The sequence below is a fragment of the Peromyscus californicus genome, unplaced genomic scaffold (genome assembly GCF_007827085.1).
Source record: "Peromyscus californicus insignis strain IS unplaced genomic scaffold, ASM782708v3 Scaffold_2__1_contigs__length_46816999, whole genome shotgun sequence".
Lineage (NCBI taxonomy): Eukaryota > Metazoa > Chordata > Mammalia > Rodentia > Cricetidae > Peromyscus > Peromyscus californicus.
In genome coordinates, this window is record NW_026294540.1 from 27,368,322 (window position 1) to 27,391,455 (window position 23,134).

Genomic DNA, 23,134 nt, shown 5'->3' on the forward strand with positions numbered 1-23,134 from the left:
GTCACTGTGTGGTCACGTGACTATAAAAGACCAAGGGAAACTTCAAAAAACAAAACAAAAAACAAACATTTTCCTTTTTTTTTTAGACAGGATTTTTGAGATGTGTATCCCTGGCTGTTCTGGAGTAGCCCAGGCCAGCCTCGAACTCAGAGAGATCTGCCTGCCTCTGCCTCCTGAGTGCTGGGATTAAAGGTGTGCGCCACCACTGCCTGGCAGGCCATATTATTATTATTGTTGTTGTTGTTGTTATTATTATTTGTGTGTGTGTGTGTGTGTGTGTGTGTGTGTGTACACACACGTGTGCCACAGCATATACTCGCAAGTCAACTTGTGGGAGTCAGCCCTAGGGATCAAACTTGGGTCCTCAGACTCAGCCACAAGTGCCTTTACCTACTAAACCATCTCACCAACCCAAAATTTTAAGTGAGAACTTGTGTCAAAAAACAAACCAAAAAAACAAAACAAAACAAAAACAACAACAACAAAAAACCTCACAAAACTTTGCTGGATCTCATTAGCAGCTGATTAAGGTCATTTGTTCAACAAATACTTAGGTCGCCCCTGCTGTGTGTTTAGCAGGGTAGTTTCCAGGATTACGTGATTACAGCTTGCAATCCACTTAGACATCTAAGTAGTGAGTCTGGGGTCCTGTAAATGCCACGGTCAGTCTTAGCAGCCAGCACCATCCCCGTGCTTCCCAGCAACGTCGTGGTCGAATGCTGGCAATAATTTCACACACTCTCCACTTCTGACATCCTAAGGACAACTGTCGCTGCACACTAATTAGTAGCATCAGGGACAAGAAGAGTCAGCCTGACTGGCCCCACTGAGTTAAGTATCAGACAGAACTGGTTCCGTCTCACGTCATTTTGCATCATTCCTCAGCCCTCACCCCACTAGTCCAGTTACTCAGCCCTTGTAGCTAGCTCAACCCTGAAAATACTTAAAGGGTTGGTGGTAGTGTAATCTGTAATCATAGCTCCTGGGGAGGCAGTGGCATGAAGATTACGAGTTCAAGGCCTGCTGGAGCTAGAGTGAGGTCAGCCTGGGCCACCCAGTGAGATCCTGCTTCAAACTATACAATAAGCCGGGCAGTGGTGGCGCATGCCTTTAATCCCAGCACTCGGGAGGCAGAGCCAGGCGGATCTCTGTGAGTTCGAGGCCAGCCTGGGCTACCAAGCGAGTTCCAGGAAAAGGTGCAAAGCTACACAGAGAAACCCTGTCTCGAAAAACCAAAAAAAAAAAAAAAACTATACAATAAAAAAGTGAGCTTGGGATGTAGCTCAGGGGTCGAGTGCTTACCCAGAATCCTCCAGTTGAGGCCTGGAGGTGAGGTTCAATAGAAGGGGGCTAGCCTAGCTTGTGCAATTCCTCAAATCCCATCAAAAAAAAAAAGGAGACAGCAGAGAGGAGGGGAGGAAGAAAGAAATAAAAATAAGTACAGAACCAGAAAGATTAAAAATACCTCCTTCCATGGTGGTACATGCCTTTAATCCCAGCACTCAGGAGGCAGAGGCAAGTGGATCTCTGAGTTCGAGGCCAGCCTGGTCTACAGAGGGAGCTCCAGGACAGCCAGTGCTACACAGAGAAACCCTGTCTCAAAACACCGAAACACACAAATAAACAAACTCTAAAAACCACACCTCCTTCCAAACTAAATTCATAACTAAGAAATGGGGCCAGTGAGATGGTTCAGTGGGTAAAGACACGTGCTGCCAAGGCCGACAGCTGGGGTTTGACCCCAGGGACCAACACAGTGCGAGAAGGGAACCAGTTCCTGAAAGTTGTTCTGATTTCTACACGCGTGCTGTATCTCCTACACACACACACACACACACACACACACACACACACACACACACACACACACACTGTTAAATTTAAAAAAACAAGGAAAAACTCTAAGTAACCGACAGGAGGGAAGAAGCGGAGTTGTAGCAGGCCACTAATCACCGGGGTTGATGGGGCTGGCTTAGCTGGCTGGGTGGGGTCCCTCCTTATCCACTCTATAAGCTTCCAGCAGAAGCTGTGAGCTCTGGTGAAGAGGATGACTGCCCCCAAGAGAGGGGGAGGTTTTTTAGCTTTTGTTATTTTATGTGTGTGTGTTTTGTGCATGAAGTATCCTCAGAAGAAGGCGTCAGTTCCCCTGGAACTGGAGTTACAGATAGTTGTGGGGTGCCATGAGGGTGCCGGGAATCGAACCTGGCTTCTCTGGAACAACCTGTGCCCTTAACCACTGAGTCACCTCTCTAGCCCAGTTTTTGTCAAGGGTACACAGGCGGCTGTTGTTTCCCTGCTGGGCCATTTATAGGGATATAAATTTATATCTCAATATTTTGGGGTCCATTTATAGGAGGACATATGGTCCTCAGGCTTTCCAAACACCAGACATGGGCAGGGGAGATGGCTGCGTGGGTAAAGGCCCTTGAAAGTCTGATGAGCCACATTTGAGTCTTGGAACCCAGACATGTCACAGCTCCTATCTGTAGTCCCAGCACCTCTCCAGTGAGATGGGAGGGAGGGGAGTCACTTGGAAGCTTGTGGGCCAGCTAGCCTGAAGTCCACCGAGCAGGGGGCAGACACAATAAAAATCTTGTCTCCACAAAGTAGGAGGAGGTACCTGATTCCCTCAAGAGTTGTCCCTGGACGTCTACAATTCACTGTGGCATGTGTGCACGCACACACACACATACATAAATATGGAGGAGAAAGAATTCAGACATATGTAAAAAACCAGTATTTAAAAAACAGCACTTGGGGGCAGTGGTGGCGCATGCCTTTAATTCCAGCACTTAGGAGGCAGAGGCAGGAGTTCGAGGCCAGCCTGGTCTACAAAGTGAGTTCTAAGACAGCCAGGGCTACACAAAGAAACCCTGTCTCGGAAAAAGAAAAAAAAAAAACAAAACCATGATGGGGGTGGGGGTGGGGGCAGCACTGGGAGGTGGAGCCAGGATTAGGAGTTCAGTCATCCTTCGCTATATATATAGTGAGTTCAAGGCGAGTCTTGTTTACAGTAAGACTTTATTTCTAAAACCAAACTAAAGCACCAGCTAATAAGGGCAGAGATGAGTTGAGAGTAGCTGGAGTTGGGACATAAACCTCCCACGACACACGGGCAGACAATGGGAAGCTGGAAGAGGGAAGACAGAGTATACGCAGGACTGACGGCCAACCCTGACCTTCACCTCCAAACACCTCAAACAAGCAGGCAGGTTCCTGTCACCGGGCCATTTATTATCACAGCACTCTGGGGGCTGGACCAACCCCACCACAGTCCCTGGGGTCCATGTGGCCTTCCTTGGTTGGCAGGACAGAGCTTTGCTGGGTGAATGGGCAGTTCCTTTCTCTAGCCTTTGAGGATGAGCTGGGGGAAGGGCTGGGGGGACGGACTTCCTCTCCCTGATGCCAGGTTTACACCGTCCACTTCAGACACCTGCAGAGAGAGGAAAGAAGCTGATTGGAGAGGAGGAAGGTCCTCGGATGCTGTGTGGGGTGAGACTATGGGCACGGTTAGGCTCGGGCTCACCTGGTCTCCTGGTGGGTGCCCAGGCAGCGGACTGTGCAGTACCGGGCACCACAGCTTACGCAGGTGTATGGGGATGGGAAGCCACACACAGCACAGAAGGGGCGCTGGGGTCGGGACGGGGGACCCGCACAGGCTGTCAAGTAGTTGGGGCCCTCAGATGTGCTCAGGTTCTGCAGGGACATGAAGGGACAGGCGTCTTGAGTTCTCCACTCTACCATGCAGCCGGTGTCTACCGAGGATCCTGAAGAGCATGGACACCCCACCCCACCCCCACATACCACCAGGCTGAGAACTCTCTTACCTGCTCCTCCAGCAAAGCCTGGAAGTTTTTCCGGAAACGAAGTTTGAAATGGTCACCTCGAGTTTTCTTCTTTTTCTTTCCTGGGGGAATCAAGGGCAATGAGCTGCTGGGCAGCTGCTGTGACACTTGGGGTCTGTCCCTCCGGAGCTGCCTGCATCTGCCCTGTACCCTGACATCTCCAATCCGGGTCGACGGTCAGCTCCTTAAAGTTCAGTCTGCTCCATCTTGTTATTTTGGAGACAGGAGCTCATGTAGCCCAGGCTAGCCATGAACCACTCACTATATAGACAAGGATGACCCTGCACCGGTTCTCCTGCTTCCGCCTCTCACGGGCTGGAACTACAGGCCTTCTTGTTGTTGTTTTGACGCAAAGTCTCATGACATACCCCAAGCTGACTTCAAACTCACAACGTAGCCCAGGTTGACCTTAGATTCTTGGCAATTCTCCTACCTCAGCTTTCTGTGTGCTGCGTCTACAGGTATACACCATCACACCTGCTTGCTACCTCTTTTTTATTCCACACACATAAAGAAACCCAGGCGCAGAGAGGGAAGACAGTTGCCCCAGCACAGGAGCTAGTCCCTGGAAAGCCAGGAGCAGCTTCCAAGTCACCTCCCTGCTGGGACCCTTCCCACAAGGCCTTCACAGCCCTGACTCCTTTCCTCTCCCAATGGCAGGGATACTTTTGTATTCTGTATTAGAAAGACACACTTGTGAGGGTGTGGGGGTGGCGCACGCCTTTAATCCCAGCACTCGGGAGGCAGAGCCAGACGGATCTCTGTGAGTTCGAGGCCAGCCTGGGCTACAGAGCGAGATCCAGGACAGGCTCTAAAATTACAGACAGAAACCCTGTCTTGAGGGGGGAAAAAAAAAAAAGCCTGAGTTCAACCCCTAGAACCCACATTACAAAAGAGAGAACCAACTCCTGAAAGTTGTCCCCGACATCCACCCACACGCCATGCCATGGCATGCATGTGTACACACACATGCACACGCACACATATGCACAAATAAAACAATAGAAGTTGTTCACATTTTCAAAAATCTCTCTGGGTGTCATAGCGCACCCCTTTGATCCCAGCAGCTGGTAGGCAGAGGCAGGTGGATCTCTGAGTCTGGTCTACACAGAGAGATCCTCTCCCAAAAAAGAGACTATGGTTGGTTTTTCACTCTTTTGTTCTTTAGCTCATTTGGGGGGCCCGCCACCCAGCTCCCAAATAAATCATACACACGAAGGCTTACTCTTACTTATAAAGCCCAGCCTCAGCTTGGCTTGTTTCTAGCCAGCTTTTCTTAACTCAAATTATCCCATCAACCTTTTGCCTCTGGGCTTTTTATCTTTCTCTATTCTACCTACCTTTCTTTACTTCTCACTCCACGGCTTGCTGTGTAGCTGGGTGGCTGGTCCCTGGAGTTTTCCCCTCCTTCCTCCTTCCCTGATCTCTCTTGCTTCCTCGTCCCTCTTTTTCTCCATCTGTTTATTCCTTCTGCCTGCCAGCCCCGCCTAGCTTTTCTCCTGCCTTGCAATTGGCTATTCGGCTCTTTGTTAGACCAATCAGGTGTTTTAGACAGGCAAAGTAACGCAGCTTCACAGAGATAAACAAATGCAACATAAAAGAATGCAGCCCATCTTTGCGACATTAAAACAAATGTTCCACAGCATAAACAAATGTAACACCTCTTAAAATGATATTCCACAACAACAGACAGACAGACAAAACCCTCCTTACAACAGAAAGAACAGGCACACACATTTATGACTAGCTTAGTGTACACAGCTGTTGACGGTTGTTTTGTTAAACCCTCCCTCCCAGTCCAGGTGTCTTTGGAGCACAAAGGTAACGCCAGCAGACACTAACTTGACCCAGTGGTTCAAAGTGCCTGAGCCCAGCCCAGACATCCACAGACTGAGAGACAAGTACGAGGGACGATAATGAGAGGCACAGTCGTCACAAGTCTCAGAAATGTGGCTGACACCTGACACACAGGACAAAGACTGGACGTCACCCAATCCAGAGTGATTGACAGCCCTGTCTCTGTCTGCAGCTTGCTGACTGGAGATGGCTCTTTAGAATAGTAACTGTCGGCTCTCTGAATCAATCGAAATTTTAAAGAACCAGGGGCTGGAAACCTTGCTCAGTGGGTAAGGAAGCCTGCTGCCCAACCCAGCAACCTGAGTGACCCAAGTTCAAACTGTGGAAGCCACATGGTGGAAGGAGAGAACCAATTCCTCTAAGATGTCTTCTGACCTCCACATGCCAGCATGTGCAGACATGCACACACACGCGCGCACACACACACACACACACGCGCGCACACACACGCACACACGCATGCACAGCACACACAATAAAGAAATCAAAAATACAATAAAGACTCAATTCCCATCCCTGCTCACTGGCATCTGCAGTGGCAGGCTGCCAAGGAGCTTCGTGACACCGTCTCATTCTCTCTCCCACAACCCCCACCTCACCTGTGTCTGCATCGTCATCAAACTGAGGCAGCCTCTTGCCCAGCTGGGGGAGGCCCGCGTGGGGGTCGTCCTGGAAGTTGTCATTCTCTAAAGCTTCTAGCTGTCGATTGATCCGGCGCTGCCGGGCTGCCCGGTCCAGCACCCGCCGCTGTCCAGGGTCCTGGGAGCGAACTAGATGGGACGACAGAGTTACAGGGGTCGGGAAAGGGGGAGAGCCGGGCTGGCACAGCCTCCTGGCCTCAGCCCCGTCATGATGCTGTGGGAAGTTCCCGGCTCTTGACCCTGCTTCCTTCCAGCTTGGGAAGCCGGTTTCGGCCCTTCATGCTGACTCTTAGTCATCCAGCCCCAGCAGTCACTACAGACACAATAAACTGCAGCTGGACAGATGGCTCAGTGGTTAGGGGCACTCTCCGCTCTTGTAGCGTGCTAGAGTTCAGTTTCCAGTACACAGGATCATCAGCCTCCAGGGTGGTCCACAACCGCCTGTAACTCCAGCTCCAGGGGATCCAGCTCCCCCTTCGTCCTTCACAGGCACCTACACTCATCTACACATATCAACACACACACACACACACACACACACACACACACACTTTAAAAAATAAGGGAGTACATTTAGAGGACTGACATTATGCTGACCCCTGGCTTCCACATTCAACACACCTGTGACTTCGTAGGGCAAAATCCAGTGCAAGTTTCTAGAATGTTCCTTTACTCTGAGTTGCATTTCTATGCCCTGTGACTGCATGGAATACCTTCCTGGGACTAAAAGGGCCCTCCTCTCTCGTTGGCTATGCTTCCCAGTCCCACATCTTGGCTCCCCTCCTGCTCTCCAGGCCACCTCTGCCTGCCCTTCTTTTATCGATAACTCTGACTCTTTCCCACCCCTACCCCCTACAACCTTCAATGGGGTCTCACCAAGCCCAGGCTGGCCTGGAACTTAGTATGTAGCTAGGAATGACTCCGGATGACCTCCTGTGCACCACCACGCCTGTGGTTTATGTGGTGCTGGGAGTGAAGCAGAGCTTTGTGTACGCTAGACAAGCACTCTACCACCTGAGCCAAATCCCTAGCCTCTTTTCTGGCATTTCTTTCTTCAAAAAGTTCATTTGTTCTATGTGTTTCTTCGCGCATGTGGGTACCGCAGTAGAGGTGTGGAGGTCAGAGGACAATTCGTGAAGCTTTTTCCTCCCATCATGCGGGTCCTGGGGACTGACCCAGGTGGTCAGGCTTGGCAGCAAGCTCCTTGACCTACTGTGCCATCTTGTCAGCCCATTCCTGGTGCTTCTAATCCAAACACAAAGCTGTGTTTCCCATGGCACGACAGTCTCAAGCCAAAACCCCCTCAAACCACAGACTTGGTTACAAGGCATCGAGAAGCCCAGGCAGGACCAACCTAACTACACAGGCAGCCTAGGCTACAAAGTGAAACCTGTCTCATTAAGTAAGACAGAAGAAATAGTAGGGGAGTGGAGTGGGGAGGGGAGGGGAGCCTAAGGCCAAGCGCTCTGAGTTCCTACGCTTCTCTGTCCCCTCCATCCCGAAGCTGGGGTGGGTACAAGCGCTCACTGCACCCAGGCTTTGGAATGACAAGCCCTCCTCTCCATGCCCGCGTCCAGCTTGCAGCAACCATTCACCAAACATGAATGAATGGTTGCGCGGCTACCCCAAGGCCGAGCGGGAGGGCCTGCGAAAGGATCTGACATGGATAACGGGGCGGACGAACGTTATGGTGGACTCGAACTTGGGATGAAGAAAAGGGCGAGCCTCTAAGGGCTCACATACCGGAGGGTTTCTTCTCCACCATTTGCGCAACACAGTTGCCGGGAGAACCGCCTGCGCAGGCGTGTTAACCACCCACCCGCGGTCCCCGGCGCATCCCTTCCGGTGGCCTGCCCTCGTGCGCGTGCGCAGTCACGGCGTGACGTTCCCTTGGAGACCAGAAAGCTTTTCCGCCATCTTTGATTAGGGCAAACCTACTTCCGGTCGCGTTGTGGTTGTTAAAAAAATAAACCTGAGGGCCCGTCTCCCCCGCACCCCGCAGAGGGTCACTTTTAAAACACGACGCGCGTGGTCTTCTCTGGTCCCTGAGGCCCTTCTGCAGCCCCGGAGCGTGTCCCCGGGCAGGGGCGGGGGGTGGGTGGGTTGGGGGGGGGGGCTTTGGTGAAGCCCCGCCCGCGGCGATGTCCTGCATCGAGCTTCCCGGGGTGGGGGTGGGGGACCCGTCAGTCCCCGCCGCGCGCGCTCCTCCCCCAGGCCTCGCCGCCCAGTCCTCCTCCGGGTCAGGGCCGTGGTCAAGACCCGCCCCCGCGTCCCCTGGACCCTCCGCAAAAGGTCACTTCCCGGTGCGTGAGACTCGGGCCGCGCCGGGGACCCGAACCCCGGCCGCTCCCCGCCCCCCGGCCCCGGCGCCCCGCGGGACAATCCTTGCCTTGTCTCGCCGTCTGCATCTCGGGGGGTTTCGGCGGCTTCGGGTTACGCCTTTTTTTCCAGGGCGGAGTCCCGAGCACAGCTCCTCCTCGCCGCGCGCGCGCTCGCTCGCCTTCCCCTCTTCCCAGAATCTTCTTCTCCCGGAGTCCGGAACCCAGGCTAAGCTCGGCCCCGCCGCGGGCCCGGGTGTCGCCGGGGTGTGGGGCCGCTGCCGCCGGCCATGGCTGCGTCGGGCCCGGAGCCCCGGCTTCTGCTGCTCCTGCTGCTGCTGCTGCTGCCGCCGCTGCCCCCCGTGACTTCTGCCTCCGATCGGCCCCGGGGCTCCAACGCCGTCAACCCAGGTGAGAACCCGGGAGCCCAGTGGGCAGAGTCGACACGTCTGCCAGCCTGGGAGGGAGTGTCCAGCCCCTCCCGGGCCCCAGAGCATCACCCTGTCCCCCACGCTGAACCAAGGGGTCCCAGTGCCCCCTGACAGCGGGAACACCCCAGCCCCCATCCCTGGGTGTTACTCTCACCCGACTCTTCTGGAGACCACATGTCCCCTGGCAGGGGGAAGTTTCAGGAGGGAAGTGGGAAGAACTTTAGTGAAATAACGGGGAGGTGGGTGGGGATACACACGTGGGACACCGAGCCGTGGGTCCTAAGTGCCACTCCCGTGGCTGTGACAGACAAATTGCTGGTGATCACTGTGGCCACGGCAGAGACGGAGGGATACCGGCGTTTTCTGCAGTCTGCGGAGTTCTTTAACTACACCGTCCGGGTGAGTGGGGGCCGCATGGGAGAAGCTCCGTCCGGAGTGGGCTGGCGGCTGGTCCTGTTTCCTCACCTTGGCCAGCTGAACCTCTTCCATGGCGTGGGCGTGCGGGGGGGTTCTTTCCTGCAGACCCTGGGCCTGGGCCACGAGTGGCGAGGGGGCGACGTGGCTCGAACCGTTGGTGGAGGCCAGAAGGTCAGATGGCTAAAGAAGGAGATGGAGAAATACGCAAACCAGGAAGACAGGATTATCATGTTTGTAGACAGGTAAAGAGGGTCTGGGGTGGACAGAGAGGGAAAGTGAGAATACGGGGAGAGAGAAAGAGAGACCCCTTTCCTTGCCCAGCTACGACGTGATTCTGGCCAGCAGCCCCGCAGAGCTGCTGAAGAAGTTTGTCCAGAGCGGCAGTCATCTACTGTTCTCTGCTGAGAGCTTCTGCTGGCCCGAGTGGGGGCTGGCAGAGCAGTACCCTGAGGTGGGCACGGGGAAGCGCTTCCTCAACTCTGGTGGTGAGTGGCAGAGTACTCAAGACAGCGCTCCCTTCCCTGCATGCTCCAGGTTCCCCAAGGTTGGAGAGAGAGTGGGATCCTGGGATTCTATCTCTCTTCTGTCCCCCAGGATTCATTGGCTTCGCTCCCACCATCCATCAAATCGTCCGCCAGTGGAAATACAAGGATGATGATGATGATCAGTTGTTCTACACTCGACTGTACCTGGACCCAGGGCTGCGGGTAGGGAGACTGGGGATAGGGGCGTTCCCCTAGTTGAGTGGGAGAGAAGGCATGAGGGGAGCTGGAGAAAGATAGGGTACCACCTGCCCCCGCTCATGTCCATCTCATGCTGTCTAGGAGAAACTCAAACTTAATCTGGACCATAAGTCCCGGATCTTCCAGAACCTCAATGGAGCCTTAGGTGAGGAACAAGATGGTTAGAAGTGGGTGGTGAGGAACGGGTTCCTGCCAGAACTAACTGGGCTGGTCTGCAGATGACCAGTGTGCTAACTTATCCAATACCTTAAGCATATTATATGGTGTTAGCGATAGGGAGGCTGGGAGTGTGGCTCAGCAACAGAATGCCTAGACTCCCCCAGTGAGGGGCTGGGGTGTGGCTCAATGGTAGAGCACCTGCCTAGAATCCTCTAGTGAGGGGCTGGGGTGTGGCTCAGTGGTAGAGCACCTGCCTAGAATACCCCAGTGAGGGGCTGGGGTGTGGCTCAGTGGTAGAGCACCTGCCTAGAATCCTCTAGTGAGGGGCTGGGGTGTGGCTCAGTGGTAGAGCACCTGCCTAGAATCCCCCAGTGAGGGGCTAGGGTGTGGCTCAGTGGTAGAGCCCCTGCCTAGAATCCCCCAGTGAGGGGCTGGGGTGTGGCTCAGTGGTAGAGCACCTGCCTAGAATCCCCCAGTGAGGTGCTGGGGGTATGGCTCAGTGGTAGAACACCTGCCTAGAATCCCCCAGTGAGGGGCTGGGGTGTGGCTCAGTGGTAGAAGATGTCCCTAGCATATAGAAACCCTAGGTTCAATCCCCGGCACCACCCAAAAACAAAAAGGGAAAATGGTGGCTGGAGCTCAGGTGTCGACCGACCGACCGACCAACCGGGCATATGCTGAGGTACCCAGTCAGGGGCTCTCCCACTGTGATTTCATTAACACAGAGCTGCAAAGTTCCCTGACTTCCCACCTTGGAAGACCCTTGGGCAGGTAAGAAATCTGACTCCCTTAGGGCCTAGTGAATCACCCAGGTCACTCAGGTAGAGTGGCTGAACTCTCTCAGGTAGCAACAGCCTGGTCAGACTTACAGAAGCCAAGGATGGTGTTATAGCCCTGATCTCAGATCTCAGAGGAAGGAGGACCTTGAGTTGCAGGCCGAAGGGAGACCCTTTCCAAGGAAAGAAAGGACTCAGAGAAAAGCACCAAAAAAAAAAAAAAAAAAGGTTTTTTTTCTCGTGTATTTGTTTTGGAGGGGAGCACACGTGCCGTGGCACGTGCGGAGGTCAGAGGTCAGCTCTTGAGCGTCTATTCTTTCCTTCTACCGTGTGGTTTCTGGGTCTCAGGCCTGGTGGCAAAGGCCTCTGTCCACTGAGCCGTCTCACCAGCCCCAGTCACACACACTAGATGATGACTTAAACCAATTCAATAATGTTTTTGCCTGTTGCTTTGCGGTCCCCAAATAAAGGGACTCTTGAAAGCCTTCCCTTTTCCGCCCCCAGATGAAGTGGTCTTAAAGTTTGAGCAGAATCGTGTGCGCATCCGGAATGTGGCCTACGACACCCTTCCTGTTGTGGTCCACGGAAACGGTCCCACTAAGGTGCCCCTGGTGCCCTCAGCCCTTGCTTGTCTCAGGTCCTGGGTACCCCATCCCTCCTGGACCAGACGTCTGGTCCTCCCCAGTCCCAGTGGAAGACCTGCTGGGATAGCTGCCTCTCCATCTTGCTGAATTCTCCCTGTGCTGAGCCCAACTCACCTCTTGTCTGTCCCCAGACGCCTCCACTTTAGCTACCCACCCCCTGTCCCCACAGCTGCAGCTCAACTACCTGGGGAACTATGTCCCCAATGGCTGGACTCCCCAGGGAGGCTGTGGATTCTGCAACCAGAACCAGAGGACACTCCCGGGGGGGCAGGTGAGGAGAGATGTGATGTAGGGCAGCCTCCATTGCGGAGCTCCTGGGCATCCCAACCTGGCCGAGTGGGCAGCGGCTGGTGGGGGCTACGGGGCAGAGAGAGGCCCGGGCTACTGTGAGCCTTGTCCTGTGGTGTCCCCAGCCTCCCCCCCGGGTGCTTCTGGCCGTGTTTGTGGAGCAGCCTACACCCTTCCTGCCTCGATTCCTCCAGCGACTGCTGCTCCTGGATTACCCCCCGGACAGGATCTCTCTTTTCCTTCATAATAACGTGAGATATGGGAGACCCCACCCCCACCCCCGCACACACGCCCTGCATCCTGCACCTCTTCCCATCTGCTCCCCCCTGATTGCATCCCTCATGGACCCCCTCTCACTTTCAGTCCAACCCTCTCCCTATCCCGTCTTCAGGAGGTGTACCATGAGCCTCACATTGCCGATGCCTGGCCACAGCTGCAGGACCACTTCTCAGCAGCAAAGCTAGTAGGACCAGAGGAAGCGCTGAGCCCAGGGGAGGCCAGGGACATGGCCATGTGAGTGACTCTCCCTGAGCCTTCACATTCCACTCCCCTGCCTCATCATCTGCCGTAGACGGTGGAGCCCCTGGGAAGGAGACTCCGACTCTCGTCCTCATCTCGGAGCTGGGAGACCCCCTCATCCCAGCGTCCCCGCTGCCCTGCCTCCATGCCCCATTTGGCTCATCTCCCCATTTTTGTGGGTCTTCCGCTCCAGGGATAGCTGTCGGCAGGACCCCGAGTGCGAGTTCTACTTCAGCCTGGATGCTGATGCTGTCCTTACCAACCCCGAGACCTTGCGCATCTTGATTGAACAAAACAGGTGACCAGCCCCACCCATCCGTGGAGCCCCAGGAGGGCCTAGGAGCTCCACCCCTTCCCTCGGTGGGACTGGTCCTGTCCCCTCTTGTTCACTTCCCTCTGCCCATCCTTCACCTCTGTTTTATCCACAGGAAGGTAATAGCCCCCATGCTTTCCCGCCATGGCAAGCTCTGGTCCAACTTCTGGGGTGCCCTGAGCCCCGACGAGTACTATGCCCGCTCCGAAGACTACGTGGAGTTGGTACAGCGGAAGCGAGTGTGAGTCCCACTCATGTGTGCCATGCCGGTGCCAGAGTCTTCCCTGGGTCCCCACTCGGTAGCATCCTATGTGGTCATTAGGCCGCAGCTGTGGGTAGGGACTGGTAACGGATTGGGTGGTTATATTATATCAGTGATGTGATGGCTTCAGGCCCAGGGTTCTGGGGTACCCTGAGGGAAGGAGCCTCTGCGATGAACAAAGTGTAATCTGGGGGGTTGTCTGCCTGGCTGATCCTACCTCGTGCCGGCAGGGGCGTGTGGAACGTGCCCTACATATCCCAGGCATATGTGATCCGCGGGGAGACCCTGAGGACGGAGCTGCCCCAGAAGGAGGTGTTCTCTGGCAGTGACACTGACCCAGACATGGCGTTCTGTAAGAGCCTCCGGGATAAGGTGAGTGGGGTGGTTGGCATGGGTTGCCACGTCTGGGACTTGATGCTGTGCCCACAGCCTCCTGTTGTCCTCCTCACGCATGCCCACCCTTTACCCCACTCCAGGGCATCTTCCTCCACCTCAGCAACCAGCACGAGTTTGGCCGGCTGCTCGCCACGTCTCGCTACGACACTGACCACTTACACCCAGACCTCTGGCAGATCTTCGACAACCCTGTGGTAAGAGGGGCCCTTTGACCCTGCTTCCACCCAACAGGGGCCCCCCCTCCACTGCCCACCGTGGGGGGCGGGTAGCCCAGTGGTGGGAGTAAAGAAGGCTCCACTCAAATGCCCCAACCCCTCCCGCAGGACTGGAAAGAACAGTACATCCATGAGAACTACAGCCGGGCCCTGGATGGGGAGGGGCTGGTGGAGCAGGTAAGCTGCCCCAGGACCTCGGCCTGTGTGAGGCGCCCACCGCTGGGATTGGTGGGCTCCAAGCTGAGCCCCCAGGGACTGAGGGTTTGCTGTTTGGGCAAGACGGAGGCTGATAGCTACACTAAGCATCACGGGCCTGTAATCTTAGAGGTCCAGAAGCTGATGTAGAGGGATGGAGAGTTCCAGGCTAGCCTGGGCTACATAGTGAGTGCCGGACCAGCCACAGTCAGGAGACAAGACCAAGTCTCAGGAAACAGAAGGGGCAGACGAGATGACTCCGTGGTTAAGCCCTTCACACATAAGCATGAGGACCTAGTTCAGATCTCCAGAACCCAAGTCAATGCTGGGTGTGTGGTGGCCCACCTGTAATTCCAGCCTGAGAAGGCAGGACTGAGGATCCTTAGCAGACTGACTAGCCAGACCAGCTGTATCAGTAAGTTCTGGGTTTGATCAAGAGGTCCTGCCTCAGTGGAGAAGGTGCAGGAAAAATCGATCAGTTCCTGGTGTCAGACTCAGATGTCACATACACACATTTGAGCACACCCTACACAGGTGTGCCTACACTCACATGACGACAGATAGCGGTGTGGTGCGTGTCTGTAATGCCAGAGTTCAGGTAGTGGAGGCAGGAAGAGGAGGGTTAGGAGTTACAGGCCAGCCCGAGACACATAGCAAGTTCAAGACCATCCTGGATTACATAGTAAGACCTTTTCTAAAACTAAGTAAATGGGCCGGGGCTGTAGCTCACTTGGTAGAATGCTTGCCTAGCATTCACAAAGCCCCAGGTTCAATCCCCAGCACTGTATAAACTGAGCATGGTGCTGCATGCCTGTGATCTCAGCACTTGGGAAGTGGAAGCAGGAGGATCAGAAGTTCAAGGCCAGCCTCAGCTACATAGTGAGTTTGAGGCCAGCCTGGGCTACATAAAACCCTGTCTCAAAAAAAAAAAAAAATGCAGAACAGGGTCATTGTCCTAGATACTGGGGCTCCAGGCACCCTGCTTCTGCCCTTTTCTGCTCAGGCCTCTTCACTGACTACCCCCACCCCAGCACCTGCCTAGAGAGCTCAGGTGGCCCTTACATAGATCCTCCCCGTCCGTCTCCCCGCCCTGTCCTGTTGCCTGCCCCACCCTCTGCGCCCCTTCCTGGAGTTCACCTTGCCCTGTCCCTTGTCGCCCTGTCCTGCCCCCAGCCATGCCCAGACGTGTACTGGTTCCCACTGCTGACAGAGCAGATGTGTGATGAGCTGGTGGAGGAAATGGAACACTATGGCCAGTGGTCTGGAGGCCGGCACGAGGTGAGGGCTGAGGGGTCCCAAGAGGGACAGGGTGGGCCCGATGGAGGGACCATGGGATTGGGGTACGGAGGGGAATCCCGGGACTCATTCCGGGTACATTCTTTACTTGTCTCCTCGCTGTGACAATATCTGACAAGAGCAGCTTGAAGAAAGGGTTTCTGGCAGCTCACAGTCTGTGGGTGCAGTCCGTCATGGCGGGAGGGTGGCAGCGGCAGGAGCGTGAGGCGGCTGGTCATGTGGCATCTGCAGTCAGGAAGCAGAGAGGGATGGATGCTGGTGCTCAGCTCCCTTTCTCTGTCATTCAGGCCAGGACCTTGGCAAAGGGGATGGTGCCGCCCACAGTGGTCAGGTCTTCCCATTTCTGTCACCCTAATCCAGATAACCCCTCCTGACATGCCCAGAGGCTTGTCTTCTAGGTGTTTCTAGGTCCCATCGAGTTGACAGTCAAGGTTAGCTGTAACACAGAGGGCGCTTATTTCATGGGCTACAGTGTTAGATAGCATGGCCAGATGACATGGGAAGGTCGGAGCGATTCATAGGAGAGCTGACAGCAGCAGAGACTGGAAGGCCCAGATAGACAGAAGTGTTAAGACTCGGGCTGGGCGGTGGTGGCGCACACACCTTTAGTCTCAACACTCGGGAGGCAGAGCCAGGTGGATCTCTGAGTTTGAAACCAGCCTGGGCTACAGAGCGAGTTCCAGGACAGCCAGGGCTACACAGAGAAACCCTGTCCTGAAAAAAAAATGGGAACCAACAAGATGAAGCTGTTGTTGTCCCTGAGGAAGACTGGGCTAGCCCAGGGATGTGAGTGGCTCAGTGTCTGTTGTCCGCAGGATTCCAGGCTGGCTGGAGGATACGAGAATGTTCCCACCGTGGACATCCACATGAAGCAGGTCGGGTACGAAGACCAGTGGCTTCAGCTGCTGAGGACATATGTGGGGCCCATGACCGAGTACCTGTTCCCTGGCTACCACACCAAGGTGGGCTGTCCCAACCACTGCTGTCCCCTTCCCCCAGTGCCCCGGTCCTGGGAGGCTCCATACGCACCCCCCTCTCAATCAGTGTAGTAACTCAGGCTCCACAGACCTAGGGCTTGGGATGGAGATGGGCTTGGGAAGAAGTCAGGCCTCCTACTTGGGCTGCTGTGCCTTTAGAAGAATCACTGGAGCGGCATGCAGACACCTAAACCTCATCACTTGAGAACCTGAGGTACGAAGACCAAGAGTTTGAGGAAAGCATGGGCTGTCTCAGATCAGAAGAGGAGGGCTGGAGGTGTGGGTCGGTTAGAGTGCTTGCTTGGCATGCACAAAGCCCTAATGTAGACTGAGATTTTCTGTCCTGACTGCCCCATTCCCAAATACCTCGCAGCTACTTTCCCAAATTACCACACAGAGGCTTATATTAATTATAAACGCTGGGTCGATAGCTCAGGCTTGTTACTTGCTAACTCTTACAACTTAACCCATTTCTATTCATCTGTGTATTGTCACATTGCCGTGGCTTTACCTGTCCTCCAGCATGTCTTGCTTCCTGGGCGGCTGGCTGGTGTCTCCCAGACTCCGCCCTCCTTCTTCCCAGCATTCTCAGTTTGGCGTTCCTGCCTAACTTCCTGCCCAGGTACCAGCCTGCCAGCTTTTCATTAACCAGTGAGAGTAATACATCATAGGGTAGAAAAGGATTGTTCCACAGCACCCTAACTTCCATCTCCAGCACTGTGTAAACTGGAGGTAAGGTAATAAGCACAGGACTGTAATCCCGGCACTCAGGAGGATCAGAGAAGTTCAGGGTCATCTGTAGCTACATAGTTACATCTGTAGTTTGTGGGCTATGTGATACTTTGTTTCAAAAAAACGGGGAAACATGGGGCCGGGGAGATGGCTTGATCAGTAAAGGGCTTGTCATGTAAGCATGATGACCTGAGTTCATGTCGTCTGTAAAAAGCTGGACATGGCATTCCACATCTGCACTCCCAGTTCTAGGGAGGGACCTAGGGTAGAGGAGGACAAGTAGGCCCGGGTGTGGTGGCCCACGCCTATGATCCCAGCACTCAGGAGGCAGAGGCACGAAGATCTCTGTGAGTTCAAGACCAGTCTGGTCTACAGAGTGAGTTCCAGGACAGCCAGGGCTACACAGCAAGACCCTGTTTTGAAAAACCAAAAAAAAAAACTAACGAGAGAGAGAGAGAGAGAGAGAGAGAGAGAGAGAGAGAGAGAGAGAGAGAGAGAGAGATGGACGAGAGAGAGGGAGAGAGATGGAAGAGCCGTGGCTTTCCTTGCCCTTCCTATAGCGTCCACCTCATGTCTCCACAGACACGGGCGGTGATGAACTTCGTGGTCCGATACCGGCCGGATGAGCAGCCCTCACTTCGGCCACACCACGATTCATCCACCTTCACGCTCAATGTTGCCCTCAATCACAAGGGCGTGGATTATGAGGTGAGTCTGGGGTCCTTCCTGGCTCAAGACGCTCGGGCTCCTCCACACACTTCACCCTTGCAGCCTTGTCTAGCTCCTTTCCCAGCCTCTGGCTGGGCCTTCTCACATGTCTCCTTCTTTTGGGTCATGTCTTGGCTCAGCTGCTCACAGTCCATCACGGAGGGAAGCCGAGGCAGGAACTCAAACAGGGCAGGAACCTGGAGGCAGGAGCTGATGCAGAAGCCATGGAGGGGTGCTGCTCACTGGCTTGCTCCTCATGGCTTGCTCAGCCTGCCTTCTTACAGAACCCAGGATCAGTAACCCAGGGATAGCCCCATCCACAGTGGTCTGGGCCCTCCCCCATCAATTATCAGTCAAGAAAATGCCCACAGGCCAGTCTGATGGAGGTGTTTCCTCTGTTGAGACCCCCTCATCCCTGATGACCCCATCTTTCAAGTTGGCGTTAACCAGCACAGCTGGTTCCCTCCTTTTTCGATTCCCCAAGTCTGTATTGGTTACTTTTCTCTTTTGGCTCACATTCTGGGAGTGTGGGTGAGGAAGGCATGGAGCCCGAGGGAGGCTGCTAGTTACATTGTATCCACAGTCAGGAAGCAAAGAGGGGAAGCCTGGTGCCCAGCTCGCCTTTCTCCTTCCTTTTTTAAATTTAATTTTATGTGCAGTGTTGTTTTGCCTGCACGGATGTCTGTGTGAGGATGCCATATCCCCCTGGAACTGGAGTTACAGACAGTTGTGAGCTGCCATGTGGGTGCTGGGAATTGAACCCGGGTCCTCTGGAAGAGCAGCCAGTGCTCTTAACTGCTGAGCCATCTCTCCAGTCCTTACTTTCTCCTTTTTATCAGTCCTAGCTGCCAGCCCGTGAAATGGCACCGTCCTTATTCGGGGTGGGTCTTCCCCGACCCTCTTCAACCCATTCTAGAAGCTCCCTCTCTGATATTCCCAGAGGTTTGTTTCTCTGATGACGATAAATTCCATCAAGTTGGCAGTCCAGATTAACCACCAGCCCCTTTGAATGGCGCCTCTCCCACGCCAGTTGCCCCACTGCCCCCACATCCCCATGTCCACTAACCTTACTTTTATTTTTATGTTCTCTCTCATCTCCCCAGGGAGGTGGCTGCCGCTTCCTGCGTTATGACTGCAGAGTCTCATCCCCCAGGAAGGGCTGGGCTCTCCTGCACCCTGGCCGCCTCACACACTACCATGAGGGCCTGCCCACCACCCGGGGCACTCGATACATCATGGTGTCCTTTGTTGACCCCTGACACTCGACCAGTCTGCCAAACCTTCTCTGACATTGTGCCTTGTTGGGCCCTGGGGGTCCCATTCTGCTATTCTCAGAGAGGGGGGCCCTGGCTCTTCTCATTTCCTGAGTGTGTCTGTGTGCCTGGGACTGAATGTCCGGCCCCAGCATCCCTCTCAGGAGGTCCCTGGAGTATTCCACCTTCCCACTGACCCCATGGACTCAGGGGGAGTGAACTCTTCTTTTTTTGTTTGTTTGTTTTTTGTTTGTTGAGACAGGGTTTCTCTGTGTAGCTCTGGCTGTCCTGGAACTCACTCTGTAGACCAGGCTGGCCTCGAACTCACAGAGATCCACCTGCCCCTGCCTCACAAGTGCTGGGATTAAAGGCGTGCACCACTGCTGCCCAGCAGGAGCGGACTTCTGAGAGTTCCCTGCCTAATAAATTATTGTGCTTCCTCAGCCTCACTTTCAATAAAAGGGTGTTTGTAACTGTTGAGTCCACGTCATATATATATGTAAAGTCAGGGTCTCATGTAGCCCAGGCTGGCCTCCAACTCACTAGAGGGATTACAGTTGTGCACCACCATGTCCACGTTATACAGTGCTGGGGGTCAAACCCAGAGTCCTGCATGGTGGCAAGTTCTCTACCAACTGAGCTCCACCCCCTCTCCTTTATTCTTTTTTTTTTAAAGTAAATTTTGTGTATGTAAGTGTGGGTCTATGCACATGAGGTGTCCACAGAGGCCAGAAGATGGCATCACACAAGATGGGACTAGAGTCACAGGTAGTGGGGTTGAGAGCCGCCTGCCTGGGGTGCTGGGAACCAAAGTCTGGTCTCTGCAAGAGCTGCCAGCACTCATAACCTCGGAGCCAGCTCTGCAGTCCCCTCCCCCTTTTATTACATTGTGTGTGTGTGTGTGTGTGTGTGTGTGTGTGTGTGTGTGTGACTTGTGGGGATAGGTTTTCTTCTACCATGTGCGTGCTTGGTAGTTTCTGTCAATTTGACACAAGCTAGAGTTATCTGAAAGGAGGGAACCTCAACTGAGAAAATGCCTCCAGAAGATCCAGCTGTAAGGCATTTTCTTAAGTAGTGATCAATAGGGGAGGGCCCAGCCCATGGTGGGTGGTGCCATCCCTGGGCTGGTGGTCCTGGGCTCTATAAGGAAGGAGGCTGAGCAAGCCATGTTGAGTGAGCCAATGAGCAGCACCCCTCCATGGCCTCTGCATCAGCTCCTGCCTCTAGGATCCTGGCCTGTTTGAGTTCCTGTCCTGACTTCCTTCAGTGATGAACTACAACATGGAAGCATAAGCCAAATCAACCCTTTCCTCCCCAACTTGCACTGGGTTGGTGTCTTGTCGAAGCAGCAATAGAAATCCTGACTAAGACAGTATGAGACCCAGAAATGAAACTCAGAATAATCTGTCAGGCTGGTGACAAGCACCTTTACCACTGAGCCCTCTCGAGGCCCCTTCTTAGCGTTTTTTTTTGTTGTTGTTGTTGTTTTTCGAGACAGGGTTTCTCTGTGCAGCTTTGCGCCTTTCCTGGAACTCACTTGGTAGTCCAGGCTGGCCTCGAACTCACAGAGATCCGCCTGCCTCTGCCTCCCGAGTGCTGGGATTAAAGGCGTGCGCCACCACCGCCCGGCTCCTTCTTAGCGTTTTGAGACAGAATCTCTCTGTGTATTCTAGGTTGCTCTTGATTTTAAGGTGATCCTCTTACCTCTGCCTTCCAAAGGCTGGGATTGCTAGCATGCAGTACCATACTTGGCTTGCTTGACTTAAAAATGAAAGCCAGGGCCAGGTGGTGGTGGCGGCGGCGGCGGCGCACGCCTTTAATCCCAGTGCTTGAGAGGCAGAGGCAGGCCTGGTCTGCAGGGTGAGTTCCAGGAAAGACTCCAAAGCTACACCGAGAAACCCTGTCTCAAAAAAACAAAACAAAACAACAACAAAATGAAGGCCAGGAAATGCAGTGTGTAATCCTAGCATCCAGGAGACAGAGACAGGAGGATGTGGAGTTCAAGACCAGCCAGAGCTACATAGTGAGTGTGTCTCAAAATATAAATAGCAAGGGCTGTTGAGGCAGCTCAGCTGGTAAGGTGCTTGCAGCCAAACCTGTCTAAACAACCAAGGGCTGGGATATCCCTCAGTGGTGGGGTGCTTACTCAGCATTCACACGGTCCTGTGTTTGATCCCTGGCATTAAAAGAAAGCAAATTGGGGTTAGGGAGATGGCCCTCTGGGTACAGGCATTTGCTGCTGTCAAATCTGGGTTCAGTCCCTCAGACCCACACGGTGGAAGAAGGTAACAAACTCCCAAGTAGCCCTTTGACCTCTACAGGCAAAAGGGGTGTGTGTGCTCTCCCACAACGAAAAAAGAAAATTAGGATCGAGTACACTTGATCACCAATTATACATTTCCTGCCTCTTAACACCTCCATGTTCACAGCGAGTTCCTTCCTTCTGCCCAGGGTTTAAGCTGACGACATAACCGATCCATGGTATGGTTAAGGGATCCTCCTGCCTCTGCCTCCAGGGTGCTGAGATTTAAAGGTGTGCGCCACCACCGCCAGGCTTGACATGGGTGAGTTCTGAGGGGAGACACACTCAGTAAGGCATGCACTTGGCTGACTGAGTTATTTCCCTAACCCTCCCCCAACTCTTTTTTAAAAGATTTATTTGGGGACTGGAGGGATGGCTCAGCCATTACGATTACTCATTGCTTTCCCAGAGAACCTGAGTTTGGTTCCCAGCACCCAGGTCAGACCGCTCACGACCACCTGTGACATCAGCTCCAGAGAAGCTGGTGCCTCTGGCCTTCACCCTCCCATCCTGTACACACATACACATGGGTAGAAAGAAAAAGATTTTAAAATCTTACTGTAAAATCTTTTGTGTGTGTGTGTGTGTGTGTGTGTGTGTGTGTGTGTGTGCATACATGTGACCAAGAGCTTGCAGGTGCCTGTGGAGGCCGGGAAAGGGCATCAGGTGCCCTGGAGCTGGGGTTACAGACAGTTGTGAGACAACTGACATGGGTGTGGGAACCGACTTAGGTTTTTTTTTTTGTTTTTTTGGGTTTTTTGTGTTTTTGTTTTTCAAGACAGGGTTTCTCTGTGTAGCCCTGGCTGTCCTAAAACTCGCTCTGTAGACCAGTCTGGCCTTGAGCTCACAGTGATCCACCTGCCTCTCGCTCCCGAGCACTGGGATTAAAGACATGTGCCACCCTGGCCCAGCACAGTAAGTGCTCTTAACTGCCCACCCATCTCTCCAGATTCTTTGTACCCGCCCTCTTTCTATGAATGACAGTTACTAAGCCGGATTGTGTGTAGGTCCCGTGTGCATCGTCCCAGTCGTTCTGATTTCAGGATGGTAAGAATCCTGTGCCTGAAGACAGTGCGCTTCAGCAGCGGGGCCTGGAACTGTCTGCAGACCCTGCAGCGGGCGGCCTCCTGTTGCTTACAGCCTTGGGAATTTGACCTTAACTAGACCCAGGCAGTGACTATGGAGTTTTCAGACTTGCTCTTGTAAAGGCCCATGGGGTCTTCACAGTACATGTCAGATCTCTCTCTCAGCCTAGTTGCAGAGACCTGAGGCCCTAACCGCTGTGGAGTTCAAACACCTTGCTCTAGGCTCCTGGCCCCGCCCCATCATTCCCGCTTCATCCCATTGGTCAACTCCTGCAAACTCGGGGAGAGATAGCTTTGCCTGGCCCTGTTCACAGTTCACTGTCCAACTTGTAGGTCAGAGAAGGGGGGCTGAAGTGGGGGTGGGCCCAGGCCCAGGGGTCAAAGTCAGAGACTTGAGTTAAGAGGGGGAGTGTGTACTTAAGCTGTGGGCTGCCCTGTGCCTCTCCCCTCTAAAGTATGGAGGTCTCGTCCAGTCCCCTGCACCGGGCTCTTCAAGTGTTTGCCGTGCTTCAGTGGGTCTTTTCGTTCTTGGGACTTGGTGAGTCCCCAAAGGCCCTGGAGTCAGACACACTTGGCTGTGGATGCTCTTCTTCCCCATGATCCCACGGAGACAGAGGAGGGATTTCTGGGGTCCTAGGAGGAGTCTAAGGTTTGAGTAGCATAGGAGTGGGAAAGCGGGCCAGAGGGGAGGAAAGGCTTAAACATCTGGGTTCCTTTTAAAATATTTGTGTATATATATATATATATATATTTGTGGGGTGG

The 23,134-nt window shown here is 53.9% G+C and overlaps 2 protein-coding genes across 3 annotated transcripts; one reads left to right on the forward strand and one right to left on the reverse strand.

The window, feature by feature from the left end:
• Positions 1-3,002: 3,002 nt before the first annotated feature.
• Positions 3,003-8,875, reverse strand: Znhit1 (zinc finger HIT-type containing 1). 2 transcript variants are annotated; one of them, XM_052754041.1, is made up of 5 exons: positions 8,733-8,875; positions 6,302-6,472; positions 3,828-3,907; positions 3,527-3,696; positions 3,003-3,433 (listed from the first exon to the last, which is right to left on the reverse strand). In XM_052754041.1, the coding sequence occupies exons 1-5, from the start codon at positions 8,749-8,751 to the stop codon at positions 3,412-3,414; spliced, it is 462 nt and encodes a 153-aa protein (XP_052610001.1). In that variant the 5' UTR covers positions 8,752-8,875; the 3' UTR covers positions 3,003-3,411. The 2 variants fall into 2 exon arrangements, with proteins under 2 accessions (XP_052610001.1, XP_052610000.1); XM_052754040.1 differs by lacking the exon at positions 8,733-8,875 and adding an exon at positions 8,087-8,317.
• A 67-nt stretch (positions 8,876-8,942) lies between these two features.
• Plod3 (procollagen-lysine,2-oxoglutarate 5-dioxygenase 3) lies at positions 8,943-19,458 on the forward strand. Its single transcript, XM_052754039.1, has 19 exons — positions 8,943-9,072; positions 9,400-9,491; positions 9,615-9,751; positions 9,831-9,994; positions 10,104-10,216; positions 10,334-10,397; positions 11,692-11,789; positions 12,001-12,102; positions 12,245-12,370; positions 12,511-12,632; positions 12,832-12,936; positions 13,067-13,192; positions 13,444-13,585; positions 13,690-13,803; positions 13,933-14,001; positions 15,193-15,297; positions 16,131-16,277; positions 17,607-17,732; positions 18,836-19,458. The coding sequence occupies exons 1-19, from the start codon at positions 8,952-8,954 to the stop codon at positions 18,989-18,991; spliced, it is 2,229 nt and encodes a 742-aa protein (XP_052609999.1). The 5' UTR covers positions 8,943-8,951; the 3' UTR covers positions 18,992-19,458.
• The last annotated feature ends 3,676 nt before the right edge of the window (positions 19,459-23,134 follow it).